Source organism: Triturus cristatus, chromosome 7 (assembly GCF_964204655.1).
Source record: "Triturus cristatus chromosome 7, aTriCri1.1, whole genome shotgun sequence".
NCBI classification, from domain to species: domain Eukaryota; kingdom Metazoa; phylum Chordata; class Amphibia; order Caudata; family Salamandridae; genus Triturus; species Triturus cristatus.
The window spans coordinates 1,017,883,933-1,017,910,596 of record NC_140590.1 but is presented as its reverse complement, the minus strand read 5'-3'; the positions used below and the strand labels follow the sequence as shown (position 1 = coordinate 1,017,910,596).

At 46.5% G+C, this 26,664-nt stretch overlaps 1 protein-coding gene across 2 annotated transcripts in view; it reads left to right on the top strand.

Moving 5' to 3' along the window:
• AFF4 (ALF transcription elongation factor 4) overlaps positions 1 to 26,664 on the top strand; it is an 862,537-nt gene that overhangs the window by 436,295 nt on the left and 399,578 nt on the right. For both annotated transcript variants that reach the window (XM_085618067.1, XM_085618066.1), the window contains exons 10-11: positions 13,599 to 13,653; positions 23,019 to 23,056. In XM_085618067.1, the coding sequence (XP_085474193.1) occupies positions 13,599 to 13,653; positions 23,019 to 23,056 (93 nt within the window). The remainder of the gene's footprint in view (positions 1 to 13,598; positions 13,654 to 23,018; positions 23,057 to 26,664) is intronic.

Sequence of the window (26,664 nt, the reverse complement as noted above, 5' to 3'; positions counted from 1 at the left end):
TATACCTCAAAATCAGGGACATCCAAACCCCCCTGGTCATATGGTCTGGTTAGTATTGACCATTTAAGTCGTGGTTGCTTCCCTCCCCAGAGCAATCTAATAAGTTCGGAACGTAATGTGTTGAAATATTGTCGCCCAGGATGGTAGGGAACGTTGAGGAATAAAGAAATTGCGGGAGTATTATCATTTTTATGAGAGATGCCCGGCCCGCCAACGAGAGGGGTAATGATATCCAACGTGTGATGTTAGTAGTTAGTCGCGCAATGGCTGTGCCGTAATTCGCTCTTATTGTTTTGTCACTGTCTCTGGTTATCTGTACACCAAGATACCGTAAGTCTGTGTGGCGCCATTCTAGTGGAAAGTAGAGTTGGAATGGAGCCACCGCTGGTGTAAGAGGAAAAACCTGAGATTTCCCCCAGTTAATACTAACACCAGAAAGTCTACCAAATCTTATGAATTCTTGTAATAGGGGATTTATGTTGTTTTGCGGATCTCTAACTTATAACGTTGTCATCTGCATAGAGTGATATTAATATTTGTCGGAGGCAGCAGCGGAACGCTTTATCTCGGTGAACCTGTCGTAGTCTGGAAGCCAACGGTTCTACCGCAATGGCAAAAATAAGAGTGGGGAGAGCGGACACCCCTGACGGGTGCCTCTGGAGATTGTGAGCTGCCGAGACAAGTGACCATTATTCAATATTCTAGCAGTAGACTGAGGCAGTAATTTGAGCCACAAGAGGTATAAACGTGGGAACTCCATCGTCTGTAGAACCCCGAATAAGTAGTCCCATTCCACTGAATCAAACGCCTTGGTGGCATCTAGGAACACCGCGGCAAGTGGGAATTCGGGTGCTACTGTCTGGATCAATGAGAACAGTGTCCTGAGGTTGTGTGACGTCGCCCTGCCTGGTACGAACCCGGATTGATCTGGAAGTATAAGTTTGTCCATTAGAAGGGACAGACGGTTAGCCAGCATTTTTGCTAATCTCTTTGTGTCACAGTTCATCAGTGACAATGGCCGATATGAGTCACAAGATTCAGGGGGTTTCCCCGGCTTCAGCAGGGATGTAACTATGACTTCTCATCGAGGGGGGCAGTATTCCTACCTGTAGGGATTCCTCGTACACCTCTTTTAGCACTGGCGCCATGATGTCAATGTAGCTTTTATAATATTCAGCCGGTAGACCGTCTGATCCAGGCGCTTTCCTATTTTTCAGCTGCATTATTGCTTCCCTAATTTAGTCTAACTCAAATGGATGACAAAGGAATTCTCGCTGCGCATCGCTGAGCCAGCCAAGCACCACCTCCCCCATGAAGTCATCTAGATCAAGCGATCCATGTCTGAGTAGTGTATAACCGGCTATAGTGTGCGCTAAACGTGTCCAATATGGCTAATGAATCCCGTTGTTGTATTTCACCAGGGCCTTGTACCTCCAATATGTGAGTGTTAAACTGAGGGCTTCTTGTCACTTCTGCCAATGCCTTACCTGGTCTCTCCCCTTCCCCATATCTACGAGCTACCCAGTAGCGTCCCCTAAATTTCAACTCTGTGCAGTTTCTTCATATTCTATTAATTTTTCTCGGAAGGTGCTTTGCACTTGTCCCATCATTCTGCTTCCCATTTGACTCTCCAACCCCCTTAATTCCCGCTCTAGATGTTGTAACGTGCGCCGTATGTCCTGCAGCACCCCAAAGCTCTTTGAGAGGCAGAATCCTCTTATCGTCACTTTAAAAGCCTCCCAGATCACCTCTACACTATCAACTGATTCTTTATTCCTAGCAAAGAAATCTTTGATCTCCTCCTCTAATTCCGCTTGGAAAACCGCATCCAACAAAGCCGTGGGCTGAAGCCTCCAACTCTGCCTAGGGCAGTTATATCCTGGTGGGGTGAGCGATACCTTTACCGGACAATGGTCCGAGAATGTTCTGGCCAAATGCAACACATTGCGTATATTGGACCCCAACCCCTTCGATAGCAGACAATAGTCTATCCTTGCTCAAGTCCCTCTATGCGACATGAAATGCGTACCTTCCCGTGCTTGCGGACGCATGTGTCCCCAGCTATCGATCAGTCCACCTTCCTCGATTATGCCCTGCAATGCTTCCTGTGCGTTGGTATAGTGGTGTGTGGCTGCGTTTGATCTGTCCTGGTGAGGTTGCCAAGCGACATTGAAATCCCCCCCCCCCTTTTATGTGGGTGGAACCAACTGTCAGTATTTTGCTCCACAAGTCAGTGAAGAATTCCTGGCTATCCGTGTTAGGACCATAACAATTTGCAATCGTAACTGAGTCTCTGCCCAGTCTCCCCCATACAATAATTTATCTGCATTGTGTATCCTCGATCACCCCTGCCTGCTCGAATCAAATTTGTTTTTTGAAGAGTATTGCTGTCCCACGGGCATACGAGGAATAGGAAGAGAATAAGCGACACCCCGCCCATTTACTCGCAAAGTGATTTTGAGCCTTCGGATCTAGATGGGTTTCTTGTAATAATGCCACGTGTATCTGTTGCCTATCTAGATAAGCTAATACTTGTCTCCGTTTCCTCGAATCCCCAAGGCCCCTGACATTCCAAGACAGCACTCTTAGTGTAGTTCTATCCTCCTGTGTCATTATATCCTTTCGCCCCCAACTGAACTGTGTTCTGCGAGCTTGTACACTCCGGAATGTGCATACTCAGAACTTCACTCATGCTTAAAACATCCTGTGCATGCGGGTCACTGTACTTTTGAAACTCCCATCCCCTCGCCTCCCCCGCCCACTGAAGTATCCCAATCATGCCAGAGATAGATGACCCTCACCCGCCCCCCAACACCCATTAGCTTCTCCATTCTAACTGTGAGATCAACTTCCTCCCATTTCGAACTCGAGAAGAGAATATGGAAAAGCCTAAGAAAATTTAAAACAATAGTGGGGTATTCCTCGGTAGGGTAATGCATCTGGTTGGCTCACAAATACCTCTAGTCAGGTCAGGTGTAGCAACCCTCTCCGCTAGTCCCTGGGTAGATTGAGGGTGGCCGGCTGCATCGTAGCTTTATACTCCTCGATCGGCATCCTGCATTGGTAAGACCTCATTCCTCGTGCGCAGCAATTCTTGTCCCGTTCTCATGTACTGCGTGACAAGCGCGACTATGCCCACGCGCCTTAATGCAGTACACTGTCTCTATCAATCACCATCTACAGCGGTGTTTAGTCCATTTCTGGTGAATGAGGTCGTGGTGAGCCCTCTGGCGTTGGCGTCGGTCTTCTCTGCCTACGAAGTTGCTTTAGAAAGTCTTCCACCTGTTGCGGTTTGGTGAAGAACGTTTGTGTTCCTTGATGGGTAACTCGGAGACGAGCCGGGTATAGGAGGGCGTAGTCGATCCCAGCCTGCCTTAGTTTTTGTTTCACTGCCAGGAATCGACGTCGTTCCTCCTGTACATGTAGTGTAAAATCCCGGTACATGGTGAAAGGTATTCCCTCATAATTCAATTGTTTTATCTCCCTGGCCACTCGCAGTGCAACATCCCTGTCCCTGTAGTTTAACAGGCGAGCGATGATAGGCCTGGGGGTGCTTCCAGGAGGTGTTCTCGGCCCAAGGGATTGGTGAACTCTTTCTACTATAAAATGAGGGGAGAGTAATTCCATGTCCACCACAGCTATCAAGATCTTCTCGATATACTCTTCCAGCTTGCCCATATTTGTACTCTCCGGTATTCCCAAAACGCGTATGTTTCTCCGACTACGCGCCTCGATGTCCTCATTTTTAGCTGCTATAACTTTAAGCAACTTATCAATCTGTGCAGTCGTTTTTTGCACATGATCAGCAGTGCCCTCGACAGTGGAGATATGTTGCTCTGCTTCCTTTAAGCGTGCCTCATGACCCTCGAGTTTCCGGGCTATCGCATCCATACGCGTTTATCGTGTCCATTTTATCTGTGATGACCGAAAAACCTTGTCACACTTCCAGCAGGATTGTCTTCAAGTCTTCGTCTGTCATGGGCTGTTCTTGCGGTGAGGATTCTGCTCCTGGGTCCACTTCCGCTTGTTGTTGCCTTGTGGGTTCTTTGGTGTCAAACATCAATTTTGGTTGACGAGTGTCTGTCTTCCCCCATCTTGGTTCTGGCTTTGCTGGCTAGCGACTGCGTCTGACCGGGCTTGAGTCGTGCACCAGTGCTGCTCTTTAGCTTGCAACGGGCTCTGTGGCACACTATGCAGCCTGTCTCGATCTGAACAGTATATGACTGTTCTTCCGTCGTTTGGTGGGACTATTATTCGTGCCGTTGCCCCTGGTTGTGGAGACACCCCGCACTGAATCCTCCAGAGATAAAGGCGGCTCCACAGCCTGGGGGCGCCTTCCAGTGCGGTCACTATTTACAAGTAACGCCCGCAACGTTTGCTCATGATGATTTGCCTGTTTTCCCCATTGTGCAATGGGAATAATTCCCGACACCCGTCTCCCTGCGTATCTAGCTTTTAGGTTACAATCGTGTCCCGGCGCACTCTTCTACAGACCAGTACCTGTCGCAGGTATGGGAACCTCTTGTGCGCTGCACCCAGCATAGTGCATAAGGAGTGAAGCCCAGTCCTTTTGTGTCCTGTCCTAGTGCGGTTGATCCGCTGCTCAAAGGGGCCCCCTCTGCTTCCTCGCATTCAATCTGGGGGAATCAGCTGCAGATGTCAGTTGAAATGGGGACAGTTGTAACACCCTGTTGCGTGTTTCAAATTATCCGCTGTCTGAGGCAATGTCTCTGTATGCGCTACTGCTATGCGCTTCCCGCCTTCTGGTTTCTGACGGAGATCTTTTCATCCTAACCGCTCCGCAGCGCTCCGTTATGGGGGTGCAGGCGTGTCTCAAGAACCACCTCCACTTTGTGGGCGTGTGGCAGGCTCAGCGTGTGTTACACTGTGGGGCCTCTCTCTGTATGCAAGCAAGACGGGCCTCTGCACACCGCTAAATCCCTAGGTGTATGAGGACCTTTCCTCACGCCTTTTCAAACCTTGTACCCCGAGTGGAGCAGGATAAATGACGGATTTTGAAACCAGCCTGCGGGAGCCTCACTCATGTGCGGCCATTCTGCTCTTGCGCCACCTACCGCCCCGTAAAAGAGCATTTTCTTCTATTTATCAAAGACATTCATTTTATGAACCAATCTGACGTTTAGGATAGCAGTCTCTACTGGCTTTTTGTTTCAACCTGTTATTCTTAATTCCATTTTTCCCTAATCCGACAGCAACAGAAAAATCTTTACATTTGCTAGATTTCTGCAGATGCATTCGATTTTACATGGACAAGACTTGCGTACATCAGACCAGCTGTTTTTCTTTTGGCTTTCCAGGAAGAGGCAACCCACAGTCCAAACAGAGCATAGCACGTTGGCTTGTCAGCTTGCATCATTTTCTACTCCAAGGTAAAACGTCCACTCATGGGAAGAGTGCCAGAAGGATGGCAACAACTGTTGAAATTTGCAAGACGGTTACCGAGCATTCACATGGAAAAGCAGGCACATGTCCACATTTTAGTGTGCTCATATAATTTGTGGTCACACATAAAAATTGATTACTGCCTTCTGTTGCAATTCTAGATGATGCAAAACCAGATGGGTAACAGTGTGGTTACTTACTTTTAATGGAAGGGAAAATTACTGTATTTAAAGACCTTAATACCTGGGCCATTAGACCTTACCAGCATTAAATCCTCTGCTTTGAGTATTCTTTTCATGATGGCAATCCCTGATAAAGTATTGCACTGAATGCAGTAGTGTTTTGAGTCTGTTGCTAGTCTGCCTGAGAAGTCAAGTGTTTTTGGAACGCCACTCTCCTAAAAGACTGCATACCTCCTGCTCTCCACTGCATGCTGTATGATGGATATCCATCTCACTTCTCAACATTTCCTGTTTTCCGAGAATCACAAGATTGAAATTTCTGTAAATGGTGCATCCTGCATCTGTTGCAGATAGAATAGTTTTTTTTCTCACTTTTTCACTTCAGTCTTTCACTCAACCAGTTACAACTTTATAGGGCAAGCATAACTTACCTACGTTCACTTTAAACCTTTATTCTTCGCATGGCCAAGCCTTGTACTAAGATGCAAATGCCAATTTTTCATCTGCATTTGGAAGACATTTACTACTTGTGTCCTGAGCATGTAACCCAGGATTGGAAATCTGCTAGTCCTTTTTGGCAGGTAGGTTTTTTTCGTTCCCTGATAGGCGGCTTCATCTTTATCTTCCAGACATGCTACCACTTCTACATCTAGAGGAGCAAAAAAGAAACCATGTTGATGCCCCACGTATTTGGAGATGAAAAAGAATTTAGGTATATGAATGGCCTATGTCTAAACAGTGAAAATCACACCCATGTGTTTTCAAGCTCTCTCTCCCCTTTCAGTTAAAGACAGGGTGCCAACAAGTCCTGTGTCATCTAATTGACTACCTTGCTAACACAGAACCCTCTGTTTCTTTGTCGGATACTTCCACAAGTGAGCAAGCTGTTCACTACACCCTCATCGACCACTAGGTGATGGACCTTCCCTGTAGTGAAGTTTTTGTTACCAAACACATCTACTGTTGAAAAGTCCTTGTAGACCATGACATTTTCATTTACTAAGACTACCTCTCGTCAAATACCAAAAAGCCTTTTTAATAAATTTTTTATTTAGCCATTAGTATGATATAATACAGGACGACAAAAAGAAGCACTTTAACACATGCTAAGAATAATATAGATAGGTGTTACACAAATTAAATACGAAATTTAGGGAAAGGCAGTAGAAACCAAGATCGCAAGACATCACAATACACAAAATGAAACAGTGCTGCAGGACTAAACCCATTGAAGACTGGACAAGATCCTTTTGAGTCTTAAACAAAAGTGAGGACCTCTAACCTTAGCTAAGGCTGGTTGAGACTCAAACACCTGTCTGAGCAATGCCCAGAATTTGTTAGCATTTGGGCTGGTAGGATTTATCCAGGCTCTAGCAATACATATACATAGGCAGGCACATACGATGAGAATGGAGGCTAATAACATCTCATAGCTAGTGGCCTCGTGTTTGAACCCGAGAAAAATGTCCTTATCTGTAGGCTGAACCTCTCAACCAAGTTGCCCTGCAAGCGTTGAAAATACATCATTCCAAAATGACATTAGCATTAGACAGTCTAAAAACATATGTTTCAAATCTTCCACAAAGAGCTTGCATTTGGGGCAGTACAGCTTAGCAGAAGATAGAGATGTTGCCCTCTTGGAAATGAGCTTGGGTGTGTAATACGACATAAAACTTGTCCTATGATGTTGCAATTTCAGGCTGACTGAGGCTACTGCTCTATCTAGAGTATCTAAAGCCTCCTGTATTTGCTCTGCTGTTATGTTAGTTTTTAGAAGCCATCTTAATTTTGCAGATACCTGAAGACATCCTGAGCTGAGGTAATCAGTTTTCTGATAAAATACGCTGATAGCAACTTTACCAGAATTCCCATATATAACCAACAGTTTTTTAGATGAGTATGGTGCATCTGACAACTTTTGTCTGTGTAGAAAATAATCCCTTATTTGCAGATATTTAAAGAAATAACTGTGTTGGAGCCCGAATTCATCTTTTAATGTAGTAAATGAATGAAACCCCTGGCTGTCGTAAAGTTGACCTAATCTCTTAATATCCACACGCTGCCAGAATCTACTGACCTAATCCTCAAATATTTCAGGAAGTATTGGATTCCCCCATAAAACAGTGTAATGATGCAACAGCGACAGAGTATTGTAAGAAAGTGCCTTCTTTTTGCATGGTTGCCCCCACTTTTTTCTGACCTGCTGATGTACCCAGGGCCTATGATGTTTCCCTAAAACTGCATTGAAAACAAAACGCAATTGGTAAGGGTGGGCGTAGTGGGGCTATGTGAAGCAGCGCGTAGTGTGCCCAAATCTACGCACACTACGCGCTCCGCGTAGCCCCACTACGCGCCACCCGCCCGCCCTCCTTTTAAAACATACCCTGAATTTTTTATAAATAAAAGTAAAGACACTTACCTGAAGCGCGGCGTCTCCGGGGCTCCCTCTTCCTGGTTTCCAACTAATTGCGAGAAATTCGCTGACGCCCGCGCATGCGCATTTCTTGCGAGAAATGCGCATGCACGGGCGTCCGCGCATGCGCATTTGTCAGAAGAAGTTGGAAACCAGGAAGAGGGAGCCCCGGAGACTCCACGCTTCAGGTAAGTGTCTTTAATTTTATTTATTTTACATTCAGGGTATGTTTTAAAAGGAGGGCAGGTGGGTGGTGGGCGGCAGGCAGCTACGCCTCGCCCTGGCGTGTGCGTAACGCTGCCTGCTTCGCCTACTTCGAAAACTGCGAAGCAGGCAGCGCTACGTACACTACGTGGGCGAAGCGTAGTGTCACGCCCAGGGTTACCAATTGGCACTCTCTGGCCACAGGTCAGCCCCTGGTAAATGGTACCACAGGTACCCAGGGCACTGTGACCAGAGAAGTCCTCTAAGAGCTGCAGTACTTATTGTGCCACCCTTAGAGGCCTTGTACCTTTACACACAATTTGCAGGCTGCGTGTTTTGGTGCAGAACAAAGTGAAGAGTTGACATGGCACACATCCCTGTTTGACCAACTTGAGACGCAACCGATTTGTTAAAAGTTGCCGCTACACATTTTTAATTGGATTGGCAGAGAGATGTATATTAAAGCTCTTGTTTCTCCCTCCCAACTCCCTTTTTAACCTTCACACACTTGCACTGCGTTATTATTTTCATCACACGAGACATGAATGGCCGACCGTGGTCGATTTCTCTTTCTGGCTCTATCTTTACTGTCCAGTTTTGATCTTTGCTACTCAATTTGCCTCTAGGCTTAGAGGAGTAGTAGCAAGACTCAAGGATGACCACGTGATGACACTGGCCTCTCTTGGCAGTTGATGGAAATCCTATCAAACTTTTTCTGTTTCTTTTTATCTACACTCTTACACTTGTCTGTAGGTTTTAGAATCAGTAGACTCTCTGTGTAGTCAGGCATTGGCTCTAGTCTGTTCGCATAAGTTTTCCTCTCCCTTTTTTTGACCACCAGTTCTTCTATGAGTTTTCACACATCCCTGTGTGCCATGCCTACAACCCACTGCCCTGGCATAGATCAGTCACCCCTCTAGCTGGGTGCACTATACCAGTGGTGAGGGTACAGGGGCGTGAGCCCTGTACCCCTTCAGTATTTAAGCCAATTCTTAGACATTGTAAGTGCAGTAATGCCATTAAGAGTATATGGTGCTGGGAGTTTGTTATTAAGAACTCCACAGTCCCATAATGGCTTTACTGATGAGTGAAAAGTTTGGTATCAAACTTCTCAGCACATTAAACCCACACTGATGCCAATGTGGGATTTAATGAAAAATGCACACAGAGGGTATCTTGAGAGATGCCCCCTGAAAACTGACCTAACACTAGTGTCAAGGCTGAGTGGCTGCTCCCCAGTTGTCACCACCAGACATGTTTCTGGACCCCCTGGGTCGAGAGCCTGCTGCTCTTGGGGGGGGTCTGAAACAATGCACATCCTGGGATGAGGTGCCAAGCCTCCTTCCCCAGGATGGGCAGGATCCACGAAGGGGAAGCCTCAAAGGCTTGCTGCCTTTGTGAGCTTCCCCAGGCCTTTTACTGCCTCCAGCAATTGGTCCCCACCGGTCTGACCCCCACTTTGGGTGGGAGAACTGGTCTGAAGGCCAAGTGAGGAAGGGAGGTGTTTCCACCTTTGCCAAACCCACCCCTCAGGTGGTGGAGACAAGGTGAAGCACAACTCAGTCCCCGCCATCTTGCAGATGTGGAGAGCCAGCCAACCAGAGTGAGGCATACACCCCACTCCCACTGGAGGGTGGCATTCTAGGCGGTGAGCCTACCCCACAGAAGGACCCATTTTACTTACCTGTAACACCCCTTATTTAGTATTTAGGGACACCCCTGAACCATGCCTTTTCAGACACGCAACAACTAAGTAGAAAAGAAGGACCGAACAGCCGTGCCGAAGTTTAGAGGACGACGCCCACGGACTTGGCACCAGCCCTACCGGCCTGTCCCTACCTCGAACCTGCAGAAGCGAAACTCCAGTGTGTCCTGCAGCCAGCAACATCAAGAATCAGAGGCCTTGCCTTCCAAAGAAAAGACTTTGTCTCCCGTGAACACCAGATTTGTTCACCCACAGACTCCAGCTCTGACCAAATCTGTGAGTCTGCACCACTCTGCACCTGACACCCCCAACCTGAGTTTGAGTGGCCCAACACCACGAGGTGGTCTCCCTGGCGATTCTGCCCCGAGATCATGTGATTTCTAACCTGCCTCGAATCTCCCAGGGATGCCTACAGCCTCTTTCTGGAGAATCTCCCCTTCCTCGACCACAGCTGGCAAGAGAAACCAGATTCCCAAAGACACCCCTGCACCTGAAGCCACACAGCCTTGGGTGGACCAACCAATAGTGACCCAGCATCCCCAGGCATCCCAACTTATCTCTCCAACTGGTGGTCATCTCCAGAAGATCATTGTCCCCGAGCCTGCAGTCTTTGTTGAAACCGGAGAATCCCCATTGCAATCAACAGGGCACCGGACGCCAAACCAGCATCCTGCACCCAGCCTCCCCTGTTGGTGCACTTTTTGTGCTAAACAGGATCCCCCTTTACCCTGAGCCTAACGCCAGGAGCTTTACTCCCACAACCCAGTAGCCTGCTAGTAAGCAACCACCAATAGGAGTCCGCCTATCCCCGTTGGATAACATTGGCCAATCACTCTGCAACCGGCCACCCTAGTGCCGCTGAAGGTGTAACAAGAGTGCATCCTTGACCCTGGGGAAACCCTTGTTCTAACCCCGGAAACTCAACCCCAAAGACTGTGTACTTAGCTGGTAACCGTTAACTTTATTTCTCTCCATAGGAACCTATTAACTGTTTTTTTCTCTGAAACCTGTTGTGTGGAGTTGATTTTTATGGAAACCTGAAAAATTACAAGTGTGCAAAACTGATTTTACTTACCTTTTCTCTAGGAGATGTCTCAGTGAGATCTCTAGGCATATCACACTGAGTAGAAAAAGTAACTTAAAAAGTAATCCAAAAAGTAGCGAAAAAGTAATCTGTACAGTAATTTCAATACCTTGACTTACCTGTATTTCAAACAACTGCATTTGAACTTGCATTCACTTGTAAACAAGGCTAGGCTTGGTTCTAGAAATAAAATAACTATTTGTCTACAAACAAAATTAGTCTGAGTTCAGTCTTTGAGTGTGTGACCTCATTTGCTGATTGAGTGTGTACAACAAATGCTTAACACTACCCTCTGATACAGCCTTACTGCTCGCCCACACTACCGCAAATAGAGAATAAAGTGCTATCTACTTTTACCTATGCCTAACTTTGGAGTTTCACTGGACTCTGTGCAGACTATTCCTCATTTTGGTTTAGTATATACAGAGCCAACTTCCTACAAGTTGCCATTACAGATCTCCTGCCAGGTCCTGGTTATATCCCTAACTACCTTGAATCTGAGCTGTTTGTAGTAGTTGGGGTCTAAATTCTTGTAGAGGGTGAATCCTTTAGACTGTCCGCAAGCTAGTTGATAAGCCAATGAGGATAGACAAGCTTCAAGCCAGTTTAACAGACTCTGCATCTGCCGGCGAATGCAGCCCAATAATACAGCTTGAAATCTGGGAGCCTAAAGCCCCCTTGTTTGTCAAACAATTTAATAAAGCTAAGGGCATGTCTAGCACATCTATACCCCCAGATAAAGCTACCTATGGCTCTTTCCAGGCGCTTAAAAAAAGATCGTGGAACCCGCAAGGGGATTGAACGAAACAAATATCAATACTTGGGCACTATCTTCATTTTAATTATATTACACCTACCAAGAATGCTAAGGGGGAGCTGATGCCAGCTGCGTAATATAGCTTTGACTGATTTGAGAAGTGTTTCGTAATTCAGGGTGATTGTCCTCAACCTGACTAAGGCAGATTCCTAAATATGTGGCCGTATCTGTAGCCCTTAGGGCCAGAGTATCCGGCTGGTGATTAAGAATTGTCTGGGTTTTAGCCGGGTTTAGCTTTGTAGCATGAGAAAAAACAAGAGAGCTCTGCCTCTTCTGTGATACAGACTATAGCATCAACAGGATTGGCAGATAAGACAGCGATGTCTGCATATGCAGCGAGCTTAAGTTATATACCGTTTAAGCACACTGTGAGGATCCACACTTTCTGCAACAGGTGTCTTATAAAAGCCTTTATGTAAAGTGCGAACAGCAAGGGGCAAAGTGGACAGTCCTGATGTGTGCCCCTTTGGACAGAGAAACGCGTAAATGACATGCCATTCAGCATAACTAAAATACCAAAAAGTAACCATCAATGACAATCCTATCAGCAAGTATAATCTTCACCTGGGTTCACTAGATCAGTCTTGGCAACTCCAGTGTTTATTTCAGATATCTGATAGACACCTAGCCGCAGAATCCTTACCTCAGAATTTCTCAGCCTGATGTCTGGGAAATTCTAAGGTATGTAACCTGTGGCTAGGTTACATTTCTATCAGATAAGGCGTTACCCAGGGTACGTAACTTGTCCTTCAGTTTGTGCTCTACTCCACACACATGTGCAGGTAGAACTACTCTGACAGATTCTGCAGGAAGAACATTGTGAAGAACAATAAAGGTTCTGTTTAGGAAAGCTTATCTGGTCCTGCAAACTGCATGTATGCTTCCTTCCAGGTGAGGTAATGGAATTGTGTTGAGGAGTATACCATGTTTTCTGCTTAAATGTCATCCCACATTCATTTATTATGGTCGCCCTAAGTGGTTCACACTTTGCTTCGTCCCTATCAACCGTACATTGACATAACATTTCGTCTCAAAAAGTCCATCACTGCAAAGTCTTGCGGGTAGTAAACAACCCAGTCGTGCTTTCCATTAGCATAAAAGCTTCCCAACAATTATGTTGGTTGCAGTCGTTCAACTCTCATGGTTTATCTGAGGCATACTTTGACAATTCACCCAAAGTTCTTACCTGTCTCACTTTTGTCCATATCTGCAGTTGATTTGCTCACCGTTTTTGCAATAGATGTTGCAGGGTTTGATGGGCCAGGGCAGCCATAAACCCATGTTAATTTGTTCTAGTGGAATGCATTGGAACTGTATCGGACTTAAACTAAACTATATGTATTGTACTATGATTTTGGTGATGCTTGTAAATCATATTTCATTTAGACAAATTTCATAAAACACTGATTGTTGTGATTATGTTGACAATATAGTAATCTAATATCTGGATAGTATTTTTTTTTTTTTTACACTAATCCATCTTTACCGTCAACACATCTTGAATGATTGAAATTTACGACCTTTTAACTGCTGCTTTTGGACCCTGATGGTAGTTCAGTATGCATGTACATGTTTCACTGGTAGGTGGCCATTTGTTTTATTATTTTTTAATAAGGGCAAGGGCTCTTGTTTCAGTAGCTCGGTTCACCATTTAAGTAAAATGGGATGTAATGGTCAAGACCAGGATCCTTAGAATGAAGATTACCGCTCAGTAAAATGAGCATTAGTCCTAGTACTTCTTACAAAAAGATATTAGTATAAATTACCTTAATTGTTATTTCTTCCCACAGGTTGCTTAAAGCTGATTTAAAAGTAAGCAGCAGTGAAGATAGTGATGCCGAACAGGTTAGCTCCTTTGATTTAAGTATTTATTTTAAGGGTTGCTTGAACATAGCTTGTGTGAACGAGTGGGTGATAAACTTAGATTATTGATTTGGAGAAATTTTAGTCAAAATTACACACTTTTGCAGCGTGAATCTTTCTGGATTCACTATGCTGTGCATTATTCCGCGATCTGGTGGTTGGGTCCGAATTCGTAGTCTTTCTTTTTTTTGTAGCCCAGGTGGGCGTCGACGTCCCACCATTTGGTGTACCTCAAGTGACGTCGGCGTGCTACCTGCGGAAGTCCCACCTTTGGGGCACCATCTTCGGATTTTTTTTTCTGCCGTTGGGTCTGGATCGTCATCTAGAAGCTCCAGAGTTTTTAACGAAGGAAGAAGAAAAATACACTAGTTTCATCGAAGGAGAATTGATAGACTACAGAGAGGAAGAGCATTCAGCCGGGACGACTAAGAAGGAGAAGATCCTCAATCTTCGACGCCCATCGGAAAATGCGCACTCAGACTGAGCGCAATGGACAAGACACCCTTTAAATTCTGCCGTAACTGCCACCTCAAATACGCGCAGAAGGACCAACATCCGGTCTGCAACCTTTGCCTGCCGATCGACCACGAGAGCAAGGACTGCAACGCCTGTTCCGTCTTCACGCCGAAGACACTCCGGGTGAGAGGAAGGCAGAGAAGAGCCAACTTCAACATGGAAGGCAAGGGTAAGGCCCCGTCGCTGTACTAACTGGGCCTCTCCACCGATGATTAAGACAACATCGCCGAGGGACCTTCACGGTCGCAGAGACCGATAAGAAAACGCCTGACAAGGTAGGAGACACGTAGAGTACGAAACCCCCGAAAGGGCCCCGAAAATCTGAGAGTGACTCTCGTAAAACAGAGTCGAAGTCCTCGAAAGGAACGCCGGCGCCGAAAATTTCAACGACCGCGAGTGGATCCAAGGACGAAAGGCCCAGCGGATCCTTCGAGAAGGACTCCCAGGTGCCGAAGGCCGCCGAGAAACTGAGTTCGTCGAAGCAGGCCCACGAGGTGGGGCGTTCGGCGACAAAGGACAAGGCCGCGTCGACGCAAGCTCCGTCGAAAAGACCAGCGCTCGACGCCGAACATGCCTCCGAAATGGAGAAGAAAAATAGAAGGCTCGAGGCGGAGATGGAGATCATCCTTCAGAGGAAGAAGGAGTTAAAGGAAAAAATGAAAAAATTCAAAATCCCATCGAAACCGGATGTCGTCGAGATCGAGGAACAGGAAGAGTTCGACGCCGAAGAGCAGTCGAGAGATCCTGAAGAAGAAGAAGACCCCTACTATGAGGGAGAAGATGAGGAAGGGGAGCAGCAGTCGATCTACGGCTCGGCGCCGTCGACGACACATGAGCTGGAATGGCAGGACATCGACGCCGAAAATCCCGAAGAGCCCGTGGAGACCTATCCTTCGAGACCTTCGCCGCCAGACGACATTGGGGCGTACAACATGGTTGTCAAGAGCGCTGCAGCAGCTTTTGGCGTGAAATTGGACAAGGAGAAGCCGAAAGCGGATTTTCTACTCGAAACACTGCTCCCCATCCAGACTAGGAGCCAGTTCCTCCCCATGCTCCAAAGCATAATGAACCAAGGGAAAGAGGCGTTCAAGGACCCAGGAACTTGCAGATCCATCACTCCCAGAACAGAAAAGAAATACAAGCCCTCCTCACAGGACCCGCCATATATCAAGGGATCATCACTGCTGACTCCATCATTGCGTCCACGGCCAGGAAAAGGGCCAATGTACCGGCAACCTCAGGGCCGCCTCCCGACAAGGAGAGCAGAAGGATGGACCTCACCTGGAGAAAGGTTGAGAGAAATGCGGCAATGCACTGGCGCATGGCGAACTCCAATGCCCTATTGAACAGGCACCAGTACCAGCACTGGGACGAGATGGGAGAACTAATCAAACATCTACCCGAGCAATACCAGCAGAGAGCTTCCCATCTGGTGGAGGAAGGGAAGAATATTGCAAACAAATGCATCAAAACAGCATTGGACGGGGCAGAGACATCGAGCAGACTGCTGGCTATAGGAATCACTGAAAGGAGGCAGGCCTGGCTCAGAATTTCAGGATTCAAGCAAGAGGTCCAGAACAACATACTGAACACCCCTTTTAACGGTGAGACGCTGTTCGGTGCTCCGCTGGACGAAAAACTCAACTTAAGAAAGAAAATGAGACGGCAAGGTCCATGGGGGCCCTGCAGTTCAGAGGGATGAGAAGAGGCACCCCAGCTCGGAGACCCTACGGAAGTGGAGGAAACCAGCCGGGAACGTCACCCCAGACATTCCAGCAAGGACAGCAAGGTGAAAGTCACGGCCAGCAGGGACAGCAGAAACAAAACTGGCAGCACCAGCCTCGAGGCCAGTCCTATAGCGGGAGGGGAAACTGACGTGGCCAGGGAAGAATAGGGGGAGACCAACCCTCATCAAAGTGACTGCGCACGAAAGAAGATGCTCACCCCCAGTATACCCCGAAGGGTGAGGTACAAGTAAGCACAGTAAGGGGGGTACACAAACCAAACGCCTACGAGCATGCAACACCAGTAGGCGGAAGACTGGGACTTTACCTTCAACAATGGCAAAAAATAACCTCCGACAAATGGATACTCAATGTCATACAGTACGGATACTGCATAGAGTTGGAGAAAACACCTCCAAACAGGAAACCAAAGAGAAGACCACGCTCTGGTCAAGAGCTTGCTCAACTCAAGGAAGATACAACTACTCCAAAAGGAGGCCATAGAACCAGTGCCATGCAGAGAAAGGAACAAGGGAGTGTACTCAAACTACTTCCTGGTCCCAAAGGTGGACAAAACACTAAGACCCATCCTGGATCTACGATTCCTAAACAAATTCATAAAGACGCAAAAATTCAAATTGACATCGCTACAAGAAGTGCTACCTGAAATATAAGGCGGAGACTTCATGTCCACCGTGGATCTCAAAGATGCCTACCTGCACATCCCGATGAACAGGCGCCACAAAAACCTGTTAAAGGTCAACATCAACCAGGATCATTACCAATTCACAACCCTGGCATTCGGCCTAAAGTCCGCACCAAGGGTTTTCACAAAATGCCTTGCAGCAGTAGCAGCGTACCCAAGCAGGTTAGGGATTCATGTGTATCCTTACCTAGATGACTGGCTAATTAAAGCAAGTACTCGCGACAAGTGCGAGGAGCACGCAGAGCGGGTGACAAGAACACTAACAAACCTGGGGTTCTCGATACACTGGGGGAGGTCATCAATGGAACCAGAACAGGTGAAGATCATCCTCGGAGCGCAGATCAACACCTTAGACAAAACGGTCATGCCCAGCGACAGGAGAACAATAGCCCTGCTGAAGGAGACTCGTCTCTACCAGAAAGGGCGAGCTGTGACCGTGAGAACAGCGAGCAAGATCATGGGCATGATGGCGTCATGCATTCACCTAGTCCCCAATGTACGGCTTCACATGAGACCGTTCCATGGCTGCAACAACAATGGTCACAAGCGAACGGAAGTTGGGAGGATCTAGTGGTTGTTACGCACGCAGTGCAAGAGGAGATAGCATGGTGGAACAGGGAGAACATAACTGTAGGAAAGCCCTTGACACCACCAAGCCCAACTGTGACCGTTACCACAGACGCATCCCAGATAGGATGGGGAGCGCACATGAACAAGCTCAGAGTGAGGGGTCTGTGGACTCCAGCAGACGGGGTCAGACACATCAACTACCTGGAATTGAAGACCGTTCTGCTAGCCCTGAAGGCCTTCCAGAGGCAGCTATACAACCAAAAAGTGTTGATACAGACGGACAATACTACCACAATGTTCTTCATCAACAAGCAAGGAGGAACACAATCCTTCCCCCTTTCAACTCTGGCACAAGAGATTTGGAGATGGGCCATCCCACTCAAAATAGACCTGCTGGCGATACACCTACCAGGGAAAGACAATGGGGAAGCCGATTGGCTCAGCAGGCAGACCTCAGCATCCCACGAGTGGGAGCTCAATGGACAGGAAACGCAAAGGCTATTCAAAAGGTGGGGTACACTGACAATAGACCTGTTTGCAACACACCTGAATGCAAAATGCCGAAACTTTGCATCCAGACAACCAGAAAAACAATCCCAGGGGAATGCACTATGGATAAGTTGGTCAAGGACATTTGCATATGCTTTTCCACCAATACCACTGATACACAGGGTACTCAACAAGTGCAAGACCAGCAACATGACAATGATCCTGGTGGCACCACAGTGGGCAAGACAGACATGGTACTCACAAATAGTGGAAATGGCACAGGGACCTCCACACAAATTCCCAAAAAGAAAGGACTTGCTCTCCATGCAGAACGGAGAGGTTCTACACCCAGAGCCAGAGAGCCTCGGACTGGCAGCTTGGCTCCTGAAGACATAGAGTTCGCACACCTTAAACTACCTCCATGCACTATGCGAGTGCTGCGGGAGGCAAGGAGACCAACAACACGGAAATGTTATGGGGAAAAGTGGAAAAGGTTTACAATGTGGTGCAGCAAAAATAAACTGCAAGATAAAATGACAAAGGAATCAACGGTGCTTAGATACCTCACACACCTTCTAAAGGCGAAACTTTGCTCATCGTCGCTGAGGGTCCACCTAGCGGCGATCGTAGCTTACACACGAGGTGAGACAGGAGGAAGCTTCTTTACGTCACGGGTAGTAAAGAGATTCCTGGAAAGGGCAAAAAGAATAGCGCCACCAAAGAGGATGCCGCCCCCGGCATCGACCCTCAACATAGTCCTGACGGAACTTATGAAGGCGCCCTTTGAGCCCATTCACAAGGCCTCCCTCAAAATGCTAACAATGAAGACAGCCTTTCTGGTGGCAATAACCTCACTGTGCAGAGTAAGCGAGCTGCAAGCGCTAATGCTGCAAGAGCCCTACATCCAGATACACAAGGACAGAGTCGTAATGAGAACGGACCCACACTTCATGGCAAAGGTGGTGAGCATTCCATTTAAATCAAACAATTCAAATACCAGGTTTCTTTCAGAACCCAGCAACAAGCGCAGAAAGGGCACTGCACACTCTAGACGCTAGAAGGGCGGTGCTGCACTACATCGAGAGGACAAAAGAACACAGGAAAACCAAGCAGTTTTTTGTGTCCTTCGCAACGCGCTTCCTGGGTAGACCAGTGACAAAAAGTACCATTGCACGATGGATTGCACTAACAATACAATTCTGCCACAAACAGGTGGGGGAAGAACTATCCGAGAGGCCACGGGCCCACTCCACAAGGAAGAAGGGAGCAACAATTGCCTTTCTGGCAAATACACCCATTCAGGACATATGCCTGGCGGCAACATGGGTTTCGGTGCACACGTTCACCAAGCACTACTGCGTGGATATACAGATGAACAAGGAAGCACAAGTAGGACAGAAGGTGCTTCAACATATATTCAACGACCAACGCTCATCTTCCACCCAGCCGCCACAGAGATAACAAACCGCTACAAAATCTGTGCACAGCATAGTGAATCCAGAAAGATTCACGTTGCAAAACGAATAGTTTCTTACCTGTCGGTGTAGTTTTGCAGCTTGAAGATCTTTCTGGATTCACTAGCGAACCCACCCACCTCCGCCAGGAAGATGAGGCAGGAGAAAAAAGGGTGGAAGGACAAAGACTGAAATAACTAGATAAAACTGAAAGGATATATAAGGAAGTTACTTAACGCCTAGGGTTAAAAAAATAAAAAGAGGAAGGGAAAAAAAGAACCCGAAGATGGCGCCCCAAAGGTGCGACTTCCGCAGGAAGCACGCCGACGTCACGAGAGGTACACCAAATGGTGGGACGTCGACGCCCACCTGGGCTACAAAAAAAAAAACAACTAAAGAAAGACTACGAATCCGGACCCAACCACCAGATCGCGGAATAATGCACAGCATAGTGAATCCAGAAAGATCTTCAAGCTGCAAAACTACACCGACAGGTAAGAAACTATTCGATACACTTGAAAGTTTCCTGTAATAGTTTATGCTGAAAGAAAAATGCTGTTTTATCTGCTTCCTTGATTAGGCCATTACCTTTAACCATATTCACTGTTGCAAAGTAATATGATATTCTCATGCAGGTTTTAATTTGCAACACAGTCTTTCTTTTTTCATAACTTGCACTTATCACTTCATCTTTTGTATACAAGGGTTTGTTTCCATGAGGTTTTGCCTTGTAATATTCATTTGGTGTCATAAGCAGCAGATGACTAATTTTCATGTTCTGAAGCAGTGACCAAAATGATTGGGTCTATAGTGTTCTTTTTATGTATAGCAACTATGTTTTTTAAGGCTGGTGCCTAAAACGTTTGTACTGATGGGTTGCGTAATACAATAATATGGTTGTATGTCACAACAACGACTTCCTCTTCCCCGCCAACCTTTACAACGCCGTCTCAACGAAGACCGCGTCTTAACCATGAATTGCTTGGCATGCATAGTAAACGCCTATCCGTGGCCAAGGTTACCACCCCCTTCCATCTCCCCCTGAGCCCTAAGTACACTCCCCCCCAACCTCCTAAAACCTACCCAAACTCCTCCCCTACCCCCTAAAAACTACCCGATCCTCACTAACCTCTAAAAACTACCCGAACCCTCCCACCCACTAAAAACTAGCCCGAACCCCCACCCCAAAAACTACCATGAACCCATCCCCTAAAAACTAGCCCTAACCCCCACCTCCTAAAATCTACTCTGAACCCCTCCACACCCTAAAAACTACTCGAATCTCCCCCTCCCCTAAAATCTACTCTGAAACCCTTATACCTGTCCTGGCTTTCCGACGCTCCTCTCTCCCCACCCATCCCAAACACTAGACCGACTTTGCTTTAACCACACACATGCTTGGTTAAGGCAAAGTGGTTGTTCGGGCAAGTCGTTGTTTGGCTTGCGTGCTTCCAGCACTCGTGGCTATGGCCTCGTTGTTCTGGATGTTTCCCTAATAATATATTCTTTTATGATGAGTGATATGAGGAAAGCTCCATAGGTTCAGTACTAATTCTTTCTGCAATAATTTTCTCTATATGCTTAAAAACTTATAAGTTTGGTGTTGGGATTTGCAAAAAGACGGGCTGTTTGTTTGTATCCATTGTGAACCCATATATCCTTGTGATTTTAGAGCTCTCTCCCCTTTTGAAAATGGAATTATACTGTCTCTTTGCCTTTTGTTGATGATTAAGCTTTTTATAGAGTACTACACCGATGAGTTGAAGAATACAGTATTATTTTAGGGATGTAGCCCTACCACAATTTCCAACGTTTTGAGTCTCTCCAGTTCAGAAGCGTAATAAAATTTTGGAGGCCCAATAGAAGGATCTATGTGAATTTTTCAGGTTTTATACACAATGTCATCTTGGCCATGGAGTTGACTTACTTTTGCTACGTCCATGAAAAAATTTAGTGTTTAGTGTGAGGGTTAAGAGTGATTACGAACGGGTTAGCAACTGTCCAGTAACAGTATTTCACTTTGACAATTGTTTGCGTGGAATTTTGACAAAAAGTTTAGCCTCAACACAGGTCACACTACGCTCTCAGTAGGTTTGAGGTTCAGCTGTGTGCATTCCATGGTTAGGACCTCGACCTGGCTAAAAAGCCTGCGATCTATGGTTTGACTAAGTGTAGGCTGAAACATGTCAACAATATAGTATACAAAGGATGTCTTTGCATCCTCATTATTCAAAACATAGGTGTTTTCAATCTTGCCATAGAAAGACCTGCACCAAATTAGTCTGTCTACCATTAGTTAATTTTAACAGTATTGGAGGCATTTTGTTTTGTCCTTTATAGTTAAAGGGACAGTGTTAGATACAATAACCATTGAAAAGATGCAAACATAGGTTTATGTACCGTCTAAGAGCTCTTTGAAGAAGCCCACCCTTAAAATAATTCATCAGTTTGCATTGGGGGGGGGGGGGGAGGGCTAAAAAGTATATTACCTTGCTTAGTTAGGGCCTCATTTATTATTTTAAAGTACTATTTTAAATTACTGACTCGACTGCTACTCAATTTTAGTCTTATCACGCTTTATTCAGTTTCTGATTAGGAAGCAGGTGTAACGGATATTTAGTTTATTGGAGAAACAATGCACTATTTGCATCTTGTTCATTTAAAAGGTTATTGTGGTACTAAGTGGGTATCATCATTTGAAAGGGGCATTTCATGAATCCTTTGATCGCCAGTGCAGTACTGGATAGGGTAAGTAATAGGCTGGACCAGTTCTCTACAAGCTCCTAAATATAGAGGACTTGTAACACTGTGAACAAGCAAGGAAAGGAGCAGAGTGAGGTCGGCAGATATAAATGGGATATATATATATATATATATCTCCAGTGTAATGCTTCAAAAACACTTCTAGTTGAAAGTATTTGGAAACAATTTTAGCTGTGGGACGGATGTATTGATTGAGAGATAAATGAATTGAAGTCAAGTACCAAACAACATCTTCTACTGACAACAGTACCCAACGAGGCGTTCTTTTTTAGAGGTCAATTAGGTAAACATGCTCTAATAAGTAAGAGGTTCTGTATACACCATCACCTTCTGCTCAGCATAATGTCTGATTCCCTTCATTTATTTTTGTGTACCTATCCCATCATGCTAGACACATTTATATAGATTCTGCCAGTTAACTTTTACCAAATGGAACTTCTCTCGACCAATCTAAGAAAGACAGCCTTTGAGAAGAAAGATGTTGTATTCCTTTCCAGAGCCATTAGTGTTTTATGGTTTGTGCTTGAAGCTTTCTAGCCCTAAAATAGCACAATGGCTTAAAGCTGACTGGTAGATTACCAGAATCAATTTGAATGTTTTGGTCGTAAATCCCTGAATCTTTCCAATCCGAAAAAGGCTTTGGCTCAATATAGAAGCAAACTGGTGTTACACCCATTTAAGAATAAAAAATAGAAAATACCTTTTAGTTATAAATAATTTATACCCATCAACTATCTCAAACAGGCTTTTCCAAATGCTCATTAATTGCAACTATGTATAGTGTGAAAAAACAAAGCTTATTTTCCTCTGCTGTCATGAGCAGTCTTCAATGCCTGGTGTTGGCGGCTACCTCTTTCACTCCATGTTTATTTATATGTTTAAAGCATCACAATATGAATAACATCCCAAAATTATCTTCCCAAGTTTTATTGATTTAGGATTTTCTGTTGACATTCTAATTACGTATACTCACAAATTTGGACATTATTTTTGCTTCTAAAGACTTTCCATATCTATTCTATCGGCCTCTGTTCAAGATGTTTCTGGTGTAAGTTAAGTCCTATATAGTCTGCTTGACATATGATGATTTATAATTAATTCTGAGACCATTTCTATTGCTTTTAGGACTGTGATAAAACTGTACCACGGAACACACCTGGAAGGTAAACCTGTTCGTTTCATGCAATGTAGATTGTATAAAATTATGCTTGACAACTTTTGTTCTAAATTTACCCTAAAACATGAGGCTTAATTTAGTACTTTTGTCAACCCAGTAAGTTTCATGGTAACGTTGTTTTTTTCCTTTTTAGTGGAATATTTAGGATTACCAAATAGTTGCTTATGTTTTGGATTTCTACAATAGATCTATATCTTTAATGGAAAGATCCCATTGAGGAGATATCAGAGATAATTCTGTAGATTATGATGTGCTATGTGATACCAAGTTATTTTTGACAGCCAAAACTCTACAAAACACTAGATAGAAAGAACTTCAGCCAGACTTGGAGACTGTCCTGTTGACAGTAATCTGGGTATAAAGATGAACACTTTAAAGTCAATGCAGCTCCAGAGCAAATAATGCAGTACGTGGGGACCAGGATCGCTACCTCAAGCTACACCTGAAGACCAGGGCATAGAGTCCCATCTTAGAGAGGGTGTACCAGGAGCTGGACATCAACACACGGTCACAGGCAAAAGGATGGTAGAACCACCTCCATTGCTGCCTCTGCAACCTCTTCTTCCCTCAAAAAGAGACTAGGCTTTGAAGGGAAACCTACTTCTAGGACTTCTCATCTGAACCGGCACCAGGAAGTGTAAGGACAGAGCTACCAATTCTCTTCCTATGCCACACAGCCCACCTCCACCTCCATCTCCATCTCCACCTCCACCACCGCCTTTTCTTTCCCCACCATCATCATGCCCATGGACACCTCCCCGACTTTCTCTACCTGAGTCACTGGACTGGAGGGTTCCCTCTTTCACATTCAGTGCCAGGTAGCTCCCTATGCCCCATTTGACCCCTATAACTAGCAGTCTGGCCCTGACCCCACTGACTACCACTGTGATGACTAAAACGTGGATCCCAGAGGTGACCTCGAGCTAGAACATTACCAAGTGAAGGCTTCACCCTCTGACACTACAGCCTATCATGAAGTCATTCAGAGGGATGTAGCCTTTCCAAAGGTTGACATGCATGTCAGTCAGGAAGAAATTCATTTTCTTCTCAAGACATTCCCCTAATCTGTCCATACTGTCCAATTCCTCTCCATGCTGAAGGGTGTACTAAAAGCTTCGTCTGACAATTCCAGGGAGCTTCTCAAGGCACTGGGAAGTCTGTCTTAGAATCAAAAAGAAATTCTGATTCTCTTGTAATGACCCAACGTATATTAAGGGGCAGGTTCCATCTGTCTCTCTAGGGGTTTTCTCCGCTTTTAAGCGCAGTTGCACCCATGCCACGCTGGTGATCCTCCTGTCACCCTATGATAGGACACAGTGGGAGCAGATGCAAGAGCTCCTTAAGCACCCCAGTATAGAAAGCATGAGAAATCATTGCATGCTGTAGACACGGTTTTAGGGGCATCAATACCAGGGTCCTGTTCAGTTGCCAAGCCCGGGGCCTTATCGCCTGGGGCCTTATCTCCTGGTTCAAACCCGAGGTCCAGCACCATCTCCAACTTCCTGGCCGATGGGGAGCACCTTTTCATGTGCCATGTTGATGAGATCATGAAGAAAATAAGTTCGAGGCATGTGGGCTGCTGAATTCATATCTGTGCATAGATCGCCGCCTAGTGTTGGGTCCGGATGTTTGCACGTTGTTGTCCTGGAAGAGTCTTCGAAGTATCCTTGGATAGGTGACTCCTCCCCTGGACTACAGTGCGCATGGGCATCCTCTCCATCCTGGATTGTTTTTTTCCGCCATTGGGTTCGGATGTGCTTATCTTGACTCAAGTTAGGAAAAACTCTTTTCAGGCCAAAAGGCCTCTAGTTCGCGTCGGTACTGTTCCCGATCGGTATCGATAGTATCTTTGTTAGTTTACTAACTTCCAGAACCAACTTTTTCGCATCTTACCCGACCATCGACCCGACCTCGACGATGGAATCGAGGACACCATTCAAGCGGTGCCCTGTATGCAATGCGAAATATCCACACATCGACGTCCATCCGGTGTGCAACAAATGCCTTTCACCGGATCACGACGAATCTACATGTATGGCCTGTGCCCGATTTCGATCCAAGAAGACTCTCCGGAATCGACGAGCGGCGAGACTCGAGGCGCAGCAAGCGGCACCGGCCCCGGCCGACATCTTCAGCGCCGAGACCGAAGATGTTGAAGAAGTGGAGAACCTACCCTCCAGCCCCGCTTCCGAACATGACTCCGGATCGGAAGACGTCGACGAAACACTCTTTCGCAGAGATGAAGACGACACCGAGGTAGGAGACTACAATGAGGCCTTAGGGGCCGAAGAGAGTAGCTCCGATGACTAGCAAGGCCTACCCGTTCAGACTGAGGAAATCCCAGTGCAACAGTCTATGGCACCGGTCGAGGGATCGCCTTCGGGCCTTACCCAAGACCTATCCCGCAGTTCTTCGGCCCCGCCCTCGGACATTCAGCGGCAGCCATTAATGCCCAAACCGGCTGGTTTCCCTTCTTCGAAACCGAAACCAAAAGCTGTATTGGTTCAACTGAAACCGAAACCGAAAGTGGCGCTGGTCGGATCGAGTCCCTCCACACCTTCGACGCCAGCAAAACCCGTCGGCACCGAGCGCAACAAACGAGACTTCGGTGCCGAGCTCGAAGCGGCCGACGTCGGAGTCGACATACGGAAAAAGACCTTCGGTGCCACCAAACCTACTCGGCTCCCGGCACCGACGCAATCGGCTCCGACCCCAAAGGTCAAACTACCTGCCGCGTCTCACACCGCTTCGACGGCACCACCAAAGCCACACTCATCGAAGGCGTCGACGGCCATTCCCGCCCCTCGACTCCACGACTCACCGGCGCCGAAAAAGTCCACGCCCGCCTCCACAGAACCGGTCGGCGCAAAGGAATCAAGGGCGCTCCAGGTGCCACCCGTTGCTGCGCAGCGCACCAAAAATAAAAATGTCCTCCAGGACACGTCGGGCTCCGAGCCAATAAAAGCTCCAACAGCCTCTTCGGCACCAGCCAACATTACTTTTGGCCTGCCACCATCCACGGCCCCGAAACTGTTCCAAATCAGGACACTGGTCACCCACACCACGATCACGCCTGCCGAACACTCTGCGGAGACGTCTCCATCGTATATCATCGACGCCGACACCGGCAGGATGATTATCCACAAAAGGAGAATAACTTCTGAGCCAGCTTTGGACTCCTTCCGGATCCCACTTAAGAGAAAGCTGCCAGTGGCTTCAGAACCAGTTCTTTACGAACCTTTCTATTCACCCTACCAGGATCCACAATCCTTCTCTCCCACACACTCCCGACACGGATGTGTTGGAGGACTACATGGGTGACCAAGTCCCCTACCCCGGAGGGATGGACCCTGATGGCCAACAGGACCCTGATCAAGCTTGGGATGACCCTGTAGACCCAGGTGCACCTATAGATGCACAGGACCCGCAACTCTATGGAGCAAAAACATCTCCCACAGAGGACACTGCCGCGTTCAACGCTCTAATTGAACGTGCTGCGGCCAATCATGGGGTGCAACTTCACTCGGACACCATCGAGGACGACTTTCTCATGGATACTTTCGCATCCTCAGAAAGGAATATAAAGACTCTGCC